This window comes from Drosophila busckii, unplaced genomic scaffold (genome assembly GCF_011750605.1).
Source record: "Drosophila busckii strain San Diego stock center, stock number 13000-0081.31 unplaced genomic scaffold, ASM1175060v1 hic_scaffold_28, whole genome shotgun sequence".
Taxonomy (NCBI): domain Eukaryota; kingdom Metazoa; phylum Arthropoda; class Insecta; order Diptera; family Drosophilidae; genus Drosophila; species Drosophila busckii.
The window spans coordinates 1-19,265 of NW_022872738.1; the positions used below are offsets into that span (position 1 = coordinate 1).

General features: G+C 42.5%; 4 protein-coding genes across 4 annotated transcripts in view; all 4 read right to left on the minus strand.

Moving 5' to 3' along the window:
• Positions 1–23: 23 nt before the first annotated feature.
• Positions 24–3,972, minus strand: LOC108608303 (ubiquitin conjugation factor E4 B). Its single transcript, XM_033294791.1, is given in 7 exon segments — positions 24–140; positions 203–596; positions 659–948; positions 950–1,237; positions 1,306–2,754; positions 2,811–3,024; positions 3,753–3,972. Coding segments are annotated over 6 exon segments (2,691 nt in total). The 5' UTR covers positions 2,964–3,024; positions 3,753–3,972.
• A 284-nt stretch (positions 3,973–4,256) lies between these two features.
• LOC108601893 (serine-aspartate repeat-containing protein C) lies at positions 4,257–5,622 on the minus strand. The gene is made up of 3 exons (XM_017989872.2): positions 4,652–5,622; positions 4,466–4,594; positions 4,257–4,401 (listed from the first exon to the last, which is right to left on the minus strand). Exons 1-3 carry the CDS (start codon positions 5,543–5,545, stop codon positions 4,348–4,350), a joined length of 1,077 nt encoding a protein of 358 aa, XP_017845361.1. The 5' UTR covers positions 5,546–5,622; the 3' UTR covers positions 4,257–4,347.
• Positions 5,623–5,952: 330 nt separating this feature from the next.
• On the minus strand, positions 5,953–6,438 carry LOC108604197 (male-specific sperm protein Mst84Dd). Its single transcript, XM_017993554.2, is given in 2 exon segments — positions 5,953–6,159; positions 6,161–6,438. Coding segments are annotated over 2 exon segments (174 nt in total). The 5' UTR covers positions 6,215–6,438; the 3' UTR covers positions 5,953–6,039.
• A 533-nt stretch (positions 6,439–6,971) lies between these two features.
• The window catches only part of LOC108608213 (CG9932), a 42,845-nt gene continuing 30,551 nt past the window's right edge, over positions 6,972–19,265 (minus strand). The window contains 7 exon segments of the mRNA XM_033294793.1: positions 6,972–9,789; positions 10,978–11,147; positions 11,150–11,221; positions 11,224–12,203; positions 12,971–13,719; positions 14,790–15,555; positions 16,228–17,903. Coding sequence (XP_033150684.1) covers positions 7,813–9,789; positions 10,978–11,147; positions 11,150–11,221; positions 11,224–12,203; positions 12,971–13,719; positions 14,790–15,555; positions 16,228–17,840 — 6,327 coding nt within the window. The 5' untranslated portion in view covers positions 17,841–17,903 and the 3' untranslated portion in view covers positions 6,972–7,812.

The following is a 19,265-nucleotide window of genomic DNA, read 5'->3' on the forward strand; positions in this document are numbered from 1 at the left end:
AGAAAAATATATAAACTATATGCTTACCTTATGGTAAACTTATCGTAAAACTCAGTGCTTTGTCCTGTGGTTTCCACGTCCACATAGAAACGCATGAGAGCGCTAACCAGTGCATTTTGAGCTAGCTCATGGTTCCACATCTTGAAAAGTAATAAACAAAATAATTATTTTGAGATTTCAGCACGTTAACTAGTTAACTTACAGCCGTATTAATCGAATTGGCGGGTTTAAGTGAAAAGACAAACATGACCTCCACCAGCTTGGCAGTTACATAGGGATTCTTAATGAGATGCGAGGCGCAGACGCAAGTCAGCAGCCAGGTTATAATCGAATGATCTATATGCTGATGAATGTCCGTGGCATGTTGCATGGCAAACAATATAAACTCGGCTATGTCATCGATATACCACTCGGGCAGTGCAGAAAATGCATCAGTCGGCTTTAGCTGCTGTATAGGCAGCTTTGAGATAAAAGGACCCTCAATGCTGCGTCCCTCAAATTGATAGAGCATATACTCGCAGACGGAAGAATAGAAGCGTGTGCAATTCTCCAGCAGGAAAGGACACAGCAGCGTTAATTCGCTGCAAGTTTTCGAACTAAAAATAAACGAAGAAAACATTTTGATTTGCAATAAATTATTATACTTTAGTTTTCATACCGATTCAGCTTGCGCAGCTGCTTTTCCCAGCGCTCTTTGAACTGATTGTTGCGATGAGCATAGCGTGAGTTAACCCAATGCGGCTTGGTGCGATCCAGCTCATCAATCAGCTTCTGCAGCTCCTTAATAGCGCGCACCTTTTGACGATAGCGTTGTATAGCCGGCAAATAGCCCAGATGATGTGCTTGCAGTGTTAGAAACCAGCAATGCGTTTGAAAATTCAAATTCGGTATGTCTACAGTTTGCGAATGTTCACGTGCCAAAAAGCTCTTGTATTCCTCCTCGCTGAAAACGTATCTTCGTATCCTGCTCTATGTTTATGTAGCAGTTCTTATAGTAATGATAGTGGGGCTCAACGCGATCGAGTTTGATTTTAACCGAGAGCATTTGCAATACGCTCATTAGATTAATAACAAATCCATCGCGAGCGAGCAGCTTCTCATCGCTGGCGAACTGCACGCGTCGATCATTGTGGCGCAAGATGTGTGAAACGTACTCCAAAGTCGGCACACGACTGCTGCTGTTAAGGCAAAGTGAATGGAAAACGCGATACATGTTGCCGCGCATGGTCATGAGATCCTGAAAACAGATAGAAGTTAGTACATGGCAAGTAAGAGGCGTACAGATTAAGAGATTAAGCTACACACCCAGCGCAGCCTGTTGATGGCTCTATGATCCAGCTTGTTCTTGGTTGTGTATTCGGCAAACTTGACATTCTCCTCGGCAAACAGCGAGACGGATAGAAAGGGCCCCAAAAAGCTGCACTTGACTATTTCACGTCCTGGTATTTTAGTGCAGATGGGCGGTATAAAGTTGGCCTGACGTCCCACCAGATCCGCAATTGGACGCACATTCTCCACCTTGACCTCCACCAGTTTATAGAGCCAATCGACTTGCTGCATGTTTATCTTGGAGCTGCATATATTGCGTTGCATGCCGCTAAACAATCCACGCAACAGCTGGCCAAAGATGGTATCGAAGACCACGCGCTCTTTGTACGTGTTACCGATCAGCCAATGCAGAAATGCCTCCGGCACGCGCTCCATGTACATTAGCTCGAGTAACGTAGACTGATCCAGCTGATAGTTGAGATTCGGCTGTAGCTGATCCGTGAGCACCAGCACTACGATGCGCATGATGCTCTTCAGGGCTATCGTTACGATGCGCGACTGCGCCGCTTTCTGCGACTCATTGAAGCAACGCAGCAGATACAACATGGCGTTGTGCTTCGAGGTGGTAACAATGCTGAGCATTGAGGGGACGACACAGGGCGCACAAGCATCGCTGGGCGTTACTTCAGTTTGACTGGGCGTGGCACTGGCACGCTGCTGCTCCTCCTCGGTGGCGCTGCTGGAGGCCACTGCATTGGCAAGTATTTCCTGCACCTCAGTGTCATCGCTTTTGATCTTTTTGGCCGAGGAGAATTCCTTATCATCAGCAGCACTAATGGGCGCTGTTGCAGTTGTAGTCGTGGCTGCATCGCCTGACAGCTTGCAGCTGCTCTCTTCCACCTCATCGTTGAAGTACTTGAACACTATCTCCAGCAGCACATTGCTAGCTATGGATTCAAAATCAAAGCGCATGTCTGGATACTGCTCTAGTAGACTGGCTGTCTGCGCGCATATAATTGAGCCGGAGCCAAATTCATTCCAGGTGGCATCCAGCAGGCGTGACAGTATTTGCTCTTGCTGCTCCTCTACGTTTTTTAATGTGGGGGGTTCCGCGGGCGGCACGAGCGGAGCTGTTGCTGCTGCTGGGGGCAGCATATCTTTGGCAGGCTGACGATTGGGCGCTTCTGGTTCAGGTGCAGGTGTCATTTCCACATCCTGCACAGGTGTCGGTGTCATGGATTTCATTTCCACATCCATGTCGGGCTTGTTGTTGCCCAGCTCCGACCACACAATGCCCATCTTGTCGACCAAAGAGCTGGGCTCCATGGAGCTGGAGCTTGTAGGCGCCTCCCGCAGCAGACGCGATTCATTTTTCTGACTGCGTGGCGTAAGTTCCTGAACAGGCATCGTGGCGGCCGCTACTGCTGGTGCTGCATTAAGTACATTGCTTCTGGCAGCCAAGGTGCGAAGGCGACGTGCGCGCATCTAAGGAACACAAGTGGGTTAACATGATACGTACGCTTTATATAATAGTTACTTACCTCCTCCGCGGTTAGCTCTAGCGCTACATATTCTGTTGTCGGTTGCTCTGCTGGTTGCTCCAGGGTCACGCCGCTTTCATTACTTGTCGGCTGCTGCTGCTGCTGCTGCTCATCATCATCCATACGCTTTTGTGGCGGTTCCTCTTCCGGCATGTCGCTCACACACTCTCTTGCTCTCTTGCTCAGCACAATATTTGTTTGTTGCGTAGTTTATCTGCAGCAACGGGTTAACGAACCAAACAATGCAAACGTTCAAAAAAGAAAAGAGGGCATAAAAAGCGGACCGCGTTAGTGTTAAAAATTGAGAGAGCACGACTGCCACGCGCATATTGTTGTACAAAAAAATAAATAATAAAGCCATAAGCAAAAGTCCAGCCAGCGGTCAACGTCAAGTTCACAACAAGACAATGCTTCAATGCATCATCAATGCGCAGTGCGAATTTTAGTCCCATGTCTGTGCTGAAGATTAACTACGCACTTGGTCGCATTGACTTTGACCTACGGCAAAGCCAAGTCAACCCAAGACAATTGACAACCCAGCAGCTATTTATAGTGCAACCAGCAAGGCACAATATATATATTTATCAAAGCGTATTGGCAATGGCGGGGGGTTGATGGCAAAGTGCAGTTAACGATAACACGCACATACATACACACAAGAATTGCACACATATAAACCAAAAATTGTTGTTTAATAATAACAAACAAATATTCAATGTTGCCCTTATACGTTTTAGCACTTGGTTGTTTTCAATTTCTATTTTATACGCAGTCTGGCACCATAAATAAATCGCACCAAAAAATTATGCTCTGGCTTTGATTACTTGACACTTTCACCTGCTGCGGTTAGTTTCTTAAATAATTTGCAATATTGCGCACAAGGTTGGACTATTGCATATTTCTTTTATTCGTTATTGAAATCATTGATATTGTTTACCGTACTTGTATTTTTTTAGTGATCGCAAATGTTGACCTCGCATACAAAACACGCACAAAAATTTCTCTTTTGTTCTCACAAACTCCAGTTTGGCAGCGCAAAATGCAATTTTATGAGACGTTTGCGGTGCTATGAATTATTTGTATGACTATTGAGAGTTGTGTCTCAATATTGCACACGTCCGCTTCTCACGTAGTTATTCGTAATTTCAACTATTAATTTTAATAGAATGTGTCGGTTAATTTAACTAGAATTAATTAAATATTGAGCTCGTCGGCCAGTGTCATCCATTATGCTTGCGAGTATGACTCGCACAAAATGTAGCCGCATACCCGTGACTTATCACAAGTATTGAAAATATATTATGTCCAATTTTTAAAATTGTAAACCTTATTTTTTTTTTAATAGAAATTTTCGTTATTACAATTGTTTTAGATATAGTATATTTAAAATTAGTATAACGAAGCAATTCGATAGTTCAAATAAATCATTTGACCCTTTTGTTCAACAAAAGAAAATCATTTACTTAATTTTACAAAAATGTTACAATTAAAGGCAGAACCTAATACAAGATCTATAAGCTATAAATAATAAACCCTACTAGAAATCTGTGTATCGTTGACGCGTAGCCTGACGTATAGCAACATGTTGCATCTGTTAGGAATTATATAAAGATGAATTTACATATATATTGAAATGTCCCATAAAATTTACTCACTAAACGCTGCTGACGCCATTCGCGGTTCTTTTCGTAGGCTCTTAGCAATGTAGGGCATGTACGGCGTATAAATTCTTCGGACTCCCAGAACAGACCACCCTGATTTTCGTAGCGTAGCAGATATTCCACCTGTCAATGTTCATAGTAAGCAACTGCTATTATTATAATGCCGCTGAGTTTACTCACCCTGCCCGCCCTTATTTCCTTGCCCAAGATACTCTCAATGCCATTCTCTGGCTTGCATTTTATATAGTAATCATGGTCGATATCGTTAAAATATGGCGCGTCGCCATTCGGTTCATCATGCATTTCTTCAGCATGGTGAACTTCCTGGAGTGCCTCGCCATTTGTTGCGGACTTGCGCCTTGCAAACGTCAGTGGATGTTGTCTTAAGTAATCGTCTGCTTCAGCCATTGTTCTGGCCATGCTAAACTCCTCTTCTTTCTCGTCGTCCTCGTCCTCCTCTTCATTGTCGACATCCAGGTCCATACCATCACAGCTTTGGTTATCAGAGTCGCCATCGCTGGCCTGTGCAGACCTGCGCTTCTTTTTTACCCGATTGCCGCCATCATTGGCCTTTACATCTGGATGAAAGCTTACTTTTTTGGACCGCTGGTCACATTCATCTGCATCTACATCTGTCGATGTGGATGTTAGCGTATCCGATGTGCTGCAATCAGTACTACTGCTATGATCGGGTGTACCCGGTGTATTAATTGTACTGGACGTAGCTGCTGTGGCGTCGGTTTCCGACTCAGCAAGCGTTGTCTCTCTGAGGTTTTGAGAAATGAGTGTAACTGTTGTGTCGAACGCAGTGTTCGATGCTGTGTTCATATTGCCATCGCCAGTCGTGCCCGTTGCACCTTCTTCCGTATTGGACACCGTCTCGCACGAATCAGTCGTTGGTTCACCTGGTGGCGACTCGCCAAGCGCAGCAGAATCTGAATCCCTGCTGCAAGTATCCCTCTCCGTAGCGCATTCTGATGATGTGCTGCTGGTCTCCTCCATTACGCACTTGCGTTGCATGGATTTGTCCAGAGAGTCGCTACCACCAGAATCATCGTTGGACTTCGTATCCATGTGTGAAAACAAAAGCGTCTAAAGAAATTTTTACTGCAAACAAATCAGTGTTGGGTCGTTCGCGAACGAACCAACAAAATTTACTAATTCACTAAAGTGAACGAATTGAATCGTTCCTCTTTTATCGTTCTTTTTTGTTGACTTCTGTTGCTCTAAATTTTTTTATTCAGCAGCTAACGTTACTGATGTATGATATAGATATATTTATAAGCTGTGCTTCAATATAAACAAAAATTAAATAATTTTTAGCAAAAAACTAGCCACACGGTTCACATATATGTATGTAAACAAACCAACTTTATTCAGCTGAACTTTATTATGCTCATTTATGAACAAGCTCACAGAACTAAGACTGCCAACCTGTTTGAAAAAGAGCGCGTAATTTTAAAAAGATAAAGCAACACAAATAATTTATTTACACTATAGATTTTATTCGGTACTATTACAAAGTAATTCTTTTGGTGCCATCAACCTATTTTCCTTCTAAGCTAAGCCTAACAGTTCGCCCAGCGAGGTCCTCCACAGCAGCCTTTGTATGGTGGACAGCAAGGGGAACAACTGGTGCGGCAACAGATACCGCTGGCACATCCTGTCCAGTGATTGAAACAAAAGTGTTGTGCACTGAATACCGGCGGGCATGCCACAGAAACCACCTGGATTGCAGCACATATTGCTAGCTTACGGAAAGAGGAATTGAGCGACCAAAAGAGATGAAGTTGTCGAGTGATGTAAATTTGCTTCCGCTTTGTGCTTTGAGTGTGATACTTGCGCTGAACTCTTGTCAAGACTAGTTTAAATGATAAATAAATTAAACAACTTAAGTTGACAGAGCTACAGAGACTTATAAATAACTGTAAGCAGCAGCAAATTTGTTGTTGTTTACACTACAAAGACAAAAGACGGAATGAGGTTTTACAAAATGAAAAATGAGCAGCTTTTATATTTGATGAAATTCAACTCGTGGGTAGCTTCGATCTATATTTTTCTTTCTATGAGATTTTCAATAAGCAATCTCATTGTTCTTAGAGCGATGGTTCAATAATTTGACAAGCTTCAATTGTAAATGCAACTTGTGTAGTTTTATTTGTTTTTTTTTTATTATTAACAATTGTTGTTTTTTGTACATTTTTCACTGTTTAAATTTGTATCGTAAATATGTGTGTCTTGTGTCTGTGTGTGTGTGTGTGTGCGTAGTAAACAAAACTAAGTTATTTACACTAAAGTATTTTAATAATTAAATGTGTTGCATTGTTAAAGACTATTTAAATATATAGATAAAGATATATATGCATATCAAAGGCGGTTGCGTTTATATATATTCAAGTAAGTTGCTGTAAACATTTTAGTATGTGTTTATTTTCATTAATTTTACTCTTTGTATTTGTTTAAACTATTTAAATATGGCCCCGCTATTCCACATGTGTTCTTTTTTTTTTGTTTAATTTTAAATATATATTTATATATATATTTTGCTTTGCATTTGCTTAGAGTTTATGATAACGCTTACACTGTGCTACAAAACAATGAATTTTATTGTAAGAAAACAAAAAGAGAAAAAAATAAAAATAAAACCATGTTCATATTTTCATTAAGTTTAGATTTAACTACAAATTAAGAACTAAATTAAAGATTAAACATAATTGTTGTAACGGTGCGTTTGCTAGCATTATATAAAATAAAGATTGCAAATATTGCAAATTATTATACAATAGTAAATTGTTGGTTGTTTGATTTCTTAAATATTTGATTCGAACGCCAATCAACTGCTTATTATAATAATATAATTATATAGTATGTATATAGTACCATATTCATTGCATGATATATGCGTTTAGTTTACGTTTTTTTGTTTGTTGTTGTTTTGTTTTTCATTTATAATTAGCAATAATCACAGTTACTATTCAAAAACAAATTAAATTTTGAATTTTACGGTTGTATTTCTTTGAAACGCTTTTGAATATCAGTTTTTTGTTTTTCATTTTTGCAGTTAGAGTTTTGATTTTGCAGCGCAAATTAAAATTAAATATAAAACTTAAACTTAAAGTGCAGGAACATGTTCCAGCTGTGTGTGTGTGTTGTGTGTGTGCAAGTGTTAGTAACAACTAAATAATAGAAACGTGACTTAAAACAATAACTAATGCACAATAACTAAAGACCCCAAGTTATAATAAAAGCAACAACAAAACAAAACAATATCAAAGTAAAATAAGAATGTGCGCTTTTCAAATATAAAATAAAAAACTATATAAATAGGGCGTGGTCTACGCCTACTTTCTGGCTAATATCTTGCCCGTTTTGGCATTGACCAGTATCATTTTGTCTGACTCCTCCATGGGCGTGGCGCTGCCACGCAAACTGCGACGCCGCAAGCGATCGCTAATGTTTTCGCTACGCAGCAGCTGCTCCTGCTGCTCCTTTAGATCATCGTTTTTATACAGAATAATCTTGTTGCTGCTGCTGCTGCTGCTATCAGCGGCTTTCTTGCAGGACTCGCTGGCTAGCTGCGTGGCCTGCACATTGGCATTGATGGCATTGTCTTGGTTGTTGTTGTGCTCAGGCTGCTGTGGCTGCTGCTGCGCTGCTGCTGCTGCAGGCTGCTCCATGCTGATCTCAAGCTTATCGTAGCGCGTAAAGAACTCCACTGACTTGAGCTTCTCGCTGGCATTGAAGTGCACAGCTGTGTGCTGCTCCAGCTCCAGCTCATCGGGTGTGCAATAATCGCAGTGTGCGCATTGCTGCGCAGTCGCGGCTGGCGGCTGCTGCGCTGCATGCTTCAGCGCATGCGCAGCAAGCTCTGCATGCGCCATTGTTTCAAATGGGCAGTGCAGGCAGCGCTGCGGCGCTGGCGTTGACTGCGGCATATCTGTGGAGGAAGCAGCATCGCTGCTGCTGCCATCGGCAGCCAAATCGCTGGTGGCAACCGACGCGCTAGTCGAGGGCGTGCTGCTGCTTTGACGCTCCTCATCTTCTTCGGCCTCTTGCGCTTTGGTGGGCGTGGCAGCGCGCACTACGGCACCGCCACCACCCCCACCACCCGACTCTAGCTGCTTCTTGAGCAGCGAATTTTGACTAACATAGTTGGCCTGCTCCAGCTGCGACTGACGCAGCAGCTGCGCGCCCAGCTCATTGTCCACCAGCCAAATGGTTTCGGCGCCTGCAAGCTGCAGCAGCTTGGGCGCCGGATAAGCTGCATCCTCCTTGCAGTTGCGATACAGCTGCTGGCATTTCTCCTGGTAGTGCGACATGTGCACTGCGCGATGCAGCTGCAGCAGCGTTTCGGCAGCAGCGCGATACTCGCAGTAGCTGCAGATGAAGTCAAGCTCCGCCGCCGTCGGCTCATGCGCAGCCAGATGCGCCTCCAGCTCCCCACGAGCGCTGCGCTCATCGTTGTGCTTTTGCGCAAAGCGCGCTGGGCAGCGCGGACAGTAGCTGATTAGCTTGTATTGATATTCGGGCGGCAGCTGCAGCTCATCGAGCTGCTCCAAGTCGATAGCAGGCAGCGCTGTTTGCGCTTGCTTCGCTGCTGCCAGCTGCAGCGCAACGCTAAAGTCCAAGCTGGACTGCTGCTGCTGCTGCTGTTGCTGCTGCTGCTGCTGATGTGCGCTGCGCAAATGCGAGCTTAGGTGCTGCTTCTTGGCGCAGACAAAGCTGCAATGTGGACACTCGTACTGCGTTGGCTTATGCAGTGAGACGTGATAATTCATTTGCGATTTACTTTCCGATATATAAGGACACACAGGACACTTTTGCTGCTTGCTTTTCGTATTGCTGCTGCTACTGCTGTGCTCAGCTTGGCTGGCGGCGGCGGCGGCGCTGCTGCTTTGTGTTGCCGGCAGTCGCGTAATTTCAATTTGATCGTTTTGCTGCAGCTGCAGCAGCTCCTCAGCGCTGCCGCTGGCCACAGCGTTGGCGGCTTTGTATGCCACAGCCCAATAAGCTGCTGCTGCTTGCAGATCCTGCGGCGTATTGGCTGCATTAATCAAAGGCGAATGCAGCAGCTGCTCCAGCTGTTTGCTTCTAAGCAAAGCAGCGCTGCTTGCACTACTAATATTATTATTATTATTATGTTTCTTATAGTTGTTGTTGTTGTTGCTGTTGTTGATATGCGCTTGGGTTTCGTTGCTGGCGCCTGCGCCCAATGGACGATAGATGGCGCTGCTGTTGCTGTTGTTGTTGCTGCTGCTGTTGCCACGCTCAAGGGTCTCGATCCGTATATCCCCGGAATGCTTTAAGCGACAGTGCCGCTATAATTTAAAAGAAATAACAATAATTAGCTTTGCATTTTAGTTTATTATGCTTATATGTATGGGTGTGTTGTGTGCCTGTGTGTTTGCATGTGTTTATGTGTATGTGTGTTTAATGTTTCACCAATCGAAATACCCGCACCATTAATGCATTTAAATTAAATATAACCCTCGATTTGTAGGCAAGAGGGGGTTTATATGAATAAATAGAGCGAGAGAAACAGAGGGGGGAGAGTTGTTTGTGGCTTATGGTTTTAATGTACAGTTAGCTTGATTTACACATATATATTTAATAAATGATGGCAATTAATTCATTGAAAGCGCAAGCAATAAATATTTAATTAAATGCTACTAACACCAATAATAAAATGAGCGCATGCTTATTAAACAATTAAATAATTATAAGTAAAAATAAATACAGTAAGGACTCGTTACTATAAAAAATTTAAAGCAAATAAATCGGGCAACTATTGCGTAATAATAATTATATATTGATTTTTAAAATTAAATAAAATTCATAAAATATGTTCATCAATGGAATTTTTCATTTTGTAAGAAATATTTTATTTATATAAAAATTAAGAACTTTCATTGCAAACTATTTTTATATATTTTGCCAATAAATAAATTAAATTAAATTGTAAAATAAATTGCTTTTGAATTAATTAATTTGTGCAAATAAATGCAAATTATATAAATGATAAAAAATTGCAAAATTGATTTGAGTTAATTTTCAATTATTTTCTAAAATAACTTTTGAGTATTTACTGCAGTTTTATATGTTTATATGAATTTTTAAAACTAAACCGACACCACAACATGCAACAATAATATCCAAAATCCAAAAAAACATTTGCAAATTTGCATTTAAATATTTACCAGCGATTTATATTTAGGGACTACAGAGACAAGAAAAGATGAAGAATAAGACTGAGAACTGAGATGAGAAAACATTAGGGGGGGGGAAAAAACTGTTGGCCAAAAGCTGGACAAGCTCCCTGCCCCCTCTTGCCAGACGACGCTGCAACGAATTCGAGCACTGGCGCTAAAGTTGAGAATTTCTTATAATTTGGAAATTGGCGCTTTGGGTTTTCGTATTTCATTTTTTCTTTTGATTTTTGGGAGAGAGAGTCAGGGACAAAAACACAGAGAGCACTTTAAAGAGTAAATGGGTGGAGTGGCAAATACCTGAATCACATGCTTCCAATTGGACACCTGATGGCAGTGGCCACAACGATAGGGCGACGGATCGCGTCGATCTTGGTCGTTGATGGTCGTTAAGAGAGATGGACTACCTGGACTATGGTAACGTTGGCTGGCGGCGGCGACGCGACGGACGCCAGCGTTTGTCGCGGCGTTGGCGGCGACGAGTGCGGCGAACTGGCGGATGAGCATGACGCCGACGCCGACGCTGACGACGACGACGACACAAGTTGGAGTTTGAGGTGGAGATTGAGGTGGAGTTTGAGCCTGGCGTGGATTTGTTATTAGTATGCTGGGCATGGGTTAGAACCGTTGCCGTATAGAAACCATCACCAGCTGTTGATGAGTTATGTGAATCGTGATTGTGACTGTGACTGTGATTGTTACTGTGATTGTGATTGTGACTGTGACTGTTACCCAGAGCATGAACCAAGGACTTAGCACCAGTTGGAAAAGTAGAAATAGGAGTAGGAGTGGTAGTTACTGGCAGAGGTGAGTTGGATGTAACGTTCGAGTTGGTGGTGGTGGTGGTGGTTGAGTTGGTGTGGTGCTGGTTTGATCCCGCATCCGTTTTGGCCATAACCACAATCATTTTAGCCGAACTGTTGTTGTTAGTGCCACCACCCAGTTGCTGTGGCCTAGTGCGCGGTGATGTCAGCAGCTCCTGCAGCGATCTAACGCTGCTGCCGGAGCTGGAGCTTGTGCTCTGCTGCTGATTGCTGTTGTTGTTGTTGTTGTTGTTGGTGATTGTGGGCGACGTCAGACTGTCGGCACTTGCCTCGTTTTGACTCGCTTTCTGCTCACCGTGCTCTAAAATGGAGGCGGCGTTTACTTTCGTTGGACACTTCACTTGCACCGCTCCACCGCCCGCCAGAGCCAGCGCCAGTCCGCTCAGCGCGCTCGCATTTGGCGTCGGTGAATGCTGCGCCTCCTGTATCGCCCGCTGCAGCAGTCCCGCCGGTATCATTGGCTGCTGCTGCTGCTGACCCGACGCGTTCGATGTGCCCGCCGCCGTCGCCGCCGCATTGGGCGACGTCTGGGACAGGCACATGGCGGCGAATACTTTGTTCATGTACAGCTGCTGCTGATTGCTGCCCACGGACACCTGCAGCGGCGTCGTGCTGCTGCTGCCCGCAGCTGACTTGGCATAGCTGCTCGCGTCCTGGTAGTGAATCTTCACGTGCGCCAGCACCGCATCGCGATTGTGATGTCTGCGAGCAGAGAAGAAATATTAAATCCACATTTAATTTAGTTAAGCTAAACTATATTTGGTTAATTATTTGGCAGCAAAGCTAAGCAACAAAATTAGAAATATTTTTTTATAAATTGTATTAACAACTCAATGACTAATAATTATTTTTATATAATAATTCAATTATTCAATGGCAAAGATAAGCAACAAAATTTAAAATATATTTTTTACTAAATTCTATTAACAACTCAATGCCTTGTAATTACTTAATATATTTTACACTTTATTCTATACTCAGTGCTTAATGTATTTGCAAATTTACTTTCTTTTTGTTAGTTTATTGTTGTTTAAATATTTTTTACAATTAATTAAATTAATAACTACAAATTTCTTTATTATTTACTTTCATTTTGCTAGTTTATTGTTGCTTAAATATTTTTTACAATTAATTAAATTAGTAACTTCAAATTTCTACATTTTGTAGCTTGAATTTGTTATTTAAAAATTTGCATAAAACTCAAAAAGCGTTTAACAAATATTTTGTTTTCTATGTTCTAAATTTTAATTAATTAATTGAGTACAGTTTAATCGTTAATTAATATAACAAAATATTTGTTAAAGCTTATTGAGTATTGCATTAAATTAATTTATTTAAATTTATATATTCAAAATTTTTATGAATTAATTGAATTTGTTAGTTTGCTTTGCTTTAACTAAACTTTAGTTCTATTGGTTTATTTGCTTAGCCCATAAAATTTGATAATTTTATTTCGACTCTTAACTCACCTGAAATTGCATTTGCGGCATCTGTAGAATGTCTTCTTCTCGCTGCCCTCCTGCTGGACCTCGGTGATGAGATCATCGCTGGGCTTGCTGTTGGGCAGGAGCGCGCTGCGCTTCACTGGCGAGATGGTCACCGATGGCGTAATCATCGTCGAGTGATGCTGCTCCTGCTGTTGATGCTGCTCGAGCTGCTGATGCTGCTGATGCTGCTGCTTGGCCATGGCGGCGTTCATCATCGTCGCCAGCAGTGGCAGACGTATCAGATTATCCGCCAGCTGCGCATCGTCGAGCGTGTTGAGCTTGGTGGGCGACACCGGCTCGAGTGTGATGTCATGTCCGGTGACCTTGTGGTAGTCCTTGAGGAAGGCCAGCGAGGCCACCTGATTGGGCGTCATTTCGCCGGACTTCATTAGCTTGGGGTCGCCATCCTCCTCGGTGACCTTCATCAGGGTTATGTACTTATTGTACTTGGTGTAGTTGCGTCTGCCCGTCTCGTCGTTCATCAGCACCTTGGCGGTCTTGTGCGAGGGATCGCGGATGGTCTTCAAGCGTATGTGCTTGGTGATGTCCCAGCGCCAGTTGGAGCGGTAGCTGCAGAGCGAGCACTCGAACGGCTTCTTGTTCAGGTGGCCCACGATGTGCACATGGAAGCGGGAGGCGGTCGAGGCCCAGAAGCTGCAGTGGGGACACTTGTAGACCTTCTTCAGGGACGAGTTGGCGGCCTCCTCCTCGGGCGTCATCTTTTTGGTTACCTGCAGTGCATGAGAGAGTCAAATTTCATTTTGACGCATTTGTCGTGCGTTAAACAAAAAACGAAAGTGCAAAGGGTTGTTGCTCTCCTTTTAGCAGGCAGTGTGTAAGCGGAGCACATGCAAATTAACTCAAGCAGCAATAAATAAATTAACTAATGCTCTCAATAATTTAGTTCAATAATTTGATTTCATTTTGTGATCTAATATTTTTTCATTAAATATTAAAAATATATTTTTGTCTAATAAATTATTTGTTTCATTTAAATTTATTTAAATATTTATATTAGCGAATAATTAACTTTTTCTTTACTTATAAAATTTGTTATTGATTAAATTGTTTTGAAGTTTTATATATTTTTTTTATTGAATTGTATTTTTAATGCTGAGTTTATCATTATATATTTATATATTAATAGGATTTATTGTATATATTTTTTATTGCAATTCTTATCTATTTTATATTATTTATATATTGATAGAATTTTTTTTATATATTTTATTTAGCAAGTTAATTAATTCGCTTATATTTTATATGTGTTTATTTATTTAAGCATTTAAATTAACGAATAATTTACTTTTGTTATTGATTTAATTGTTTTGATCATTGAAGTTTTATAAATTTTTAATGCGAATTTATTATCTATTTTATGTATTTATAGGATTTTGGATATATATATTCTTTTTAGCAATTTAATTTATTCGACTTAAATGTTACGATCATTGAAACTTTTATATTTTATTTAGCAAGTTAATTAAGTCGCTCACTATATATTTTAAATGTTTATTTTTTTATAACTACTATTGATTTTATATTTTTGTTTTCATTAAATAATTTTTACTATCAGAATGAGTAGCTTGGAATTTATTTATATATATATATTTATTTTTATTTATAATATATATTTTTTAATGAATTCATTTTATTTTTTGAGCATTAGTTGAACTAATAATTGAAATAAATTGTGCAGACTTTGGTGTGGGCCAACTAAAAATACAAAACTCAACAACCCTAAGGCTTGGCTTAGTCTTTAAGTAGTGGGGGGTGGGTGGGGGATGCTTGGATGACTTACCTCGCCATAGCCCGGAGCAGTCTCCACGCCATAGTAGCTGTTCTCCTCATTGCTGGCGGCCTGGCTGCTGGGGGATTTGCTCAGCAGGCTGAGCTTGTCCTGCTGCTGGACGACGGCGGCGGCAATCTCCTTGGTGGACTTGTTCCAGATGCAGACGCGTTGCTGCTGCAGCGCCGCCTGTTGCTGCAACGCCTGCAGATCGTTGCGCCGCTCGCCGGACTCGCCCGAGTTGGAGTCGTACATTTCGTTGGCGCAGCGAATCGCTTCGGCGCATTGGCGCAGATGATGCAGCAGATCGGTGGAGGACTTGCAGCGATGTCTGCAGTGCTGGCAGCGTGTGGAGCCGGTGACACTCAAATTGAGCGCCGAGTGCGACTGATGATCATCGTCGTCCTCGTCGATCTCCAAGCGATCATCGGCGTCGTCCTCATGCAGCGTCGCATCATCCTCATCCGCCGCCACTGCCGACGCCTGGCAGCTCTTGCCGTGTATGATGGACTCCGATAGACACTTGGCCACATGTCCACACTGGCAGACGAGATTGTCGTGCTGCGCTCCCGTCTTCAGCTTGTCGAAGAAGCCGCCGCCCTTCTTGGCCAGCAGACTGCGCGACGAGGCCTGCGAGGTGACCGTCGTGGCGGGCGACAACTGTGGCACATCCGACTTGTCCAGCATCTCGGTGATTTGCTTCTCGTTGAAGAACAGCGATGCGATCTCGGTCAGCGAACTGCGCGAGGCGTTCGTATCCTTCGATAGATTCAGCACGCTGCGGCAAATTCGGAAAATAAATAACATTAATTTAAATTAAAATTTAATTTTGGAATATTATATTTTATACTATATAATTATAAACTTATAAAGTACGCTGCTTTCTTTAAAATTTGTTTCAAACATATTTTTGTTAAAGCAATTATAATTATTATTTAATTATATTTAAATTTATTGCTTTATTTTAATTGTAAATTGCACATTTCAATTCAATTTGATTTGAATTATTTTATAAATTTAAAAGTTGCACATTTCAATTCAAATTCGAATCTCAATTAATTAAATTTTGAATTTGAGTTTAATTTTATAAATTTAAAAGTTGCACATTTCAATTCAAATTCGAATCTCAATTGTGAATTTAATATGAACATTAATTAATATCGAATTTTAATATTGAATTTAAATTATTTTTGTTTTTACTTTTTCTGTAGTTTTATTCCCTAACTAAACTTTTTATTAATGCTGCTATTTTATATAAAATAAATTATTGAATATAATAAAAAAAAATTCTCAAAATTAAAATAAATTAATTATAACTTGCACTGCTTTGTGTTTGGGTTTTTAGCTCTTTTCTAGCTACTTTTGGCTATACTTTTGTCTTGTTCAGCAGTCTTTTAGTTTGATAATTTTTTTTTAATGTTTACAAAATGAAGTTGAGCGCTTGACTTACTCCTTGGGACTCTTGGTAATGGGTATGAGATTGGGCACGGGGCGCTGCGCACGCGGCGTGGTGGTGCCCACGCTGGACGTGTCCGAGGAGCAGCCGCCCTTCTGGGACAGATCGGTGGGCTCCTCATCCTCGTCGTACTTGCTGCGCTTGCCGTAGTGCTCCTCGCCACTCAAAGCGCCGCCATCCTCCAGCTCATCGTCCAGATTATTGTTGTTGAACTGATCCTCGAGCTCGGCAGAGTCGCTGAGGAAATCATCGCAGAGCTCGCTGGCGCCGACTTTGTTCTGGCGCCGTGGCCAAATGGAGCCAGCGTTGCCCACGGGCGGCACGTGATGATTCATTTCATGCACCGTTAGCGATTGCTTGATGTCCGCCGTGAAGTCGCAGGCGGCGCACTTGAAGGCGCCGGAGCCGCCATGATTCTTCATGTGCCTGTCCAGATTCCACTTGTAGGGCGTGCGAAAGTCGCAGGTGACGCACTTGATCATGGGCATCGAATGATACTTGACGTGCTTGCTGAAGCGCGCCTTGATGTGGGTCACATAGCTGCACTTGTCGCAGCGGAAGAACTTGGTCTTGCCATGCTCGGCGAGCTCATGGCTGCGCAGCTGGGTGCGATAGAGTGTGGTGTAGTCGCAGGCGCTGCACTTGAGCAGACGATTCTGCGGCTCCTCGCCGCCGGAGCCACCGGAGTGCAGCGGCGGCGGCGTAGCTGAGCCGCTGGGCGAGGGCGTGGGCGGCTCCGCTGGCGACGATTGACGCTCGTAGCTGTCGCGCGTCTCCAGCTCACGCAGCGTCTGCAGCTGACGCTCGTACAGCTCCAGCTGCTGCTCCTCGCGCTGGCGCTGATTGAAGGCCTCAATGTCACGCTGCAGTTTCTGCTCCTGCAGCTGCAGCTCGCGCTTCACTTGCTCCAGGGTGGGCATGTCCGGCACCTGCACCGCCAGCGCCTGGCCGCCCATGACGCCGACGCTCTCCTCGAGTCGCCGCTTGCGCGCCTCACGGCTCATGCCGCGCTTGCCGCGCGCCTGCCCATGCCCGCTGGGGATGCCGTCGGTGCAGCCATGCACCATCTTCATGTGCCGCACCAGCTTCTGGAAGTGCCGCGAGGCATACAGACAGAGCTTGCACTTGTTGATCACAATCTTCTCGCCGTGCACATCCCGCAGATGCGTCAGATGGTAACGCGGATTCTGCGTAAAGTAGGCGCAGTGGTTGCAGCTGTAATTCCGCTTAATCTTGCACTGCGGCAATCCCTCCTCCTTGGCGTCCAGTGAGTGTTGCTGCTGTTGCTGCTGCTGTTGTTGCTGTTGCACGCTGTTGACAACAGCAGCTGCTGCTGCTACAGCTGCCGCTTGTTGCTGCTGCTGTTGTTGCTGCTGCTGCTGCTGTTGCAGCAACTGTTGCAAGTGATAGCGCTCGAGCTGCTGCTCCAATGCGCTGCCGCCCGTTGCTGCTGCTGCTACTGCTGCTGGCGGCGTTGTAGCAGCTGTTGCTGCTGCAGCTGTGGCGCCTGCATTGTGTCCTTGCTCCATGTACAGTTGGTTGCCGCTAACGACGCTGCGCACGATCAGTGTGTCGCCCGAGCGTTGCACCATCGAGGGCAGGTCCATGCTTAAGGCCTAAGCGGGTCTGTGTTGTCGTCTGTTGATTCAATGCACCTTAGCAAGTGTTTACTGTAAGTAGCAGCAAGTAAAGCAATGAGTAAAGCGTAAAGAGAATTTACTACATCCATTTTATGTGAAAATAAACAGCAACCAAAATTATTTTATATTTATTTAATTAAAATATTTTCTTCAAGACTCAAAGAAATTCAAAGTGTGATATATCCATCAAAATATTTATAAAACACAACTTATTGCTTTTGAAAACTAATTTAATTGTTTCGCAATAATTTGCAATAAATGTAAAATTATTTGCTTGCCAGCTTCAACTTGATCAAGTAGTTAACGCCACTGCTGCTGTCCAATCAATGCAACGAGCTATGCTTAGCCCTTCATTCTCTCTCACTTCGATTGCAGATCGCGTCCGCAGCGCTGCCTTAAGCGCTCAAACGTACGGAGCTATTATTCTACCATGGGCGCGAGCTTCAGCGAGAGAGCGCGTCGCGAGTTCAGTTGACCAATCAAAGGCGCAGGCTGTGCGCCTCTCACGTGATCGTTGAACTGCTTGACTTTTTTGATTGGCTCAGCCGCTCGGCTGTTGATCATTGACTGCCGAATTCTTTTCTTTCGTTGCTGCAAGTTAATTGCAATTGTAAGTTACTAAACAAATGTTTGTCTTAATTTTAAATACTCTTGCACTCAACTTTGAACAAGTTAATTTAATATTATTAATATTAAATATGCTAACAGTCTCTCTTACTTTGCTCTAACATTGCAATTTGCCCACAGCTGTTTATCACTAATAGTTATAACAAATAAGCATGCATTTGACATTTCGCTTATTAAATAATAACAAATTAGATACAACAATGCAGATTATGTTACATTGTTGTTGAGCTTTTTAATTAGTTGTTATTACAACAATGTTTGTTATAAACGTGTAAAGCAAAACTAGAAAAATATATAATAAAGTTTTGAATACGCTATACAAATTTATATATATTTAAAAAAATGACTAATAAAATTAATACTTTTTAAATATAAATGCCTTTAATTTTCATTTCGTTTCAAGCTAAAAGTTAAGCCTTAATAATGTAAATAACTCAAACTCAAAATAGTATAATAATTATTTATTTTACTCAATAAATTTTATATTTCAATTGAATGCAAATGCCTAACATATTTTACAAGTAAATACTATAACTTTTTATTGTTTTGCGTTTCAAGCTGCATTAAATTTATAATTTGTGCTGCTTTCATTTGACGCTTGATATGTTTTAATTATTTAAAGAATGCGTGCGCGCATAAAATCTGCGCCAAGGAATTTTGACGGATGCCATTAAGATTTAAAGCCAGAGGAGTCTTAAATGCAGATTTTTGCGCACAATGCAGACTCATTAAGCAGACAAACAAACGTCCACACTCGTGTGTGTG

What these genes read in the sequence shown, in the direction of transcription:
- LOC108601893 (XM_017989872.2), bottom strand. Translation starts at nt 5,545, where the DNA reads ATGGATACGAAGTCCAACGATGATTCTGGTGGTAGCGACTCTCTGGAC. An exon ending in AGGAAATAAGGGCGGGCAGG is followed by an intron (nt 4,595 to 4,651) that starts GTGAGTAAACTC and finishes GAACATTGACAG; the next exon opens with GTGGAATATCTGCTACGCTA. An exon ending in AATGGCGTCAGCAGCGTTTA is followed by an intron (nt 4,402 to 4,465) that starts GTGAGTAAATTT and finishes AATTCCTAACAG; the next exon opens with ATGCAACATGTTGCTATACG.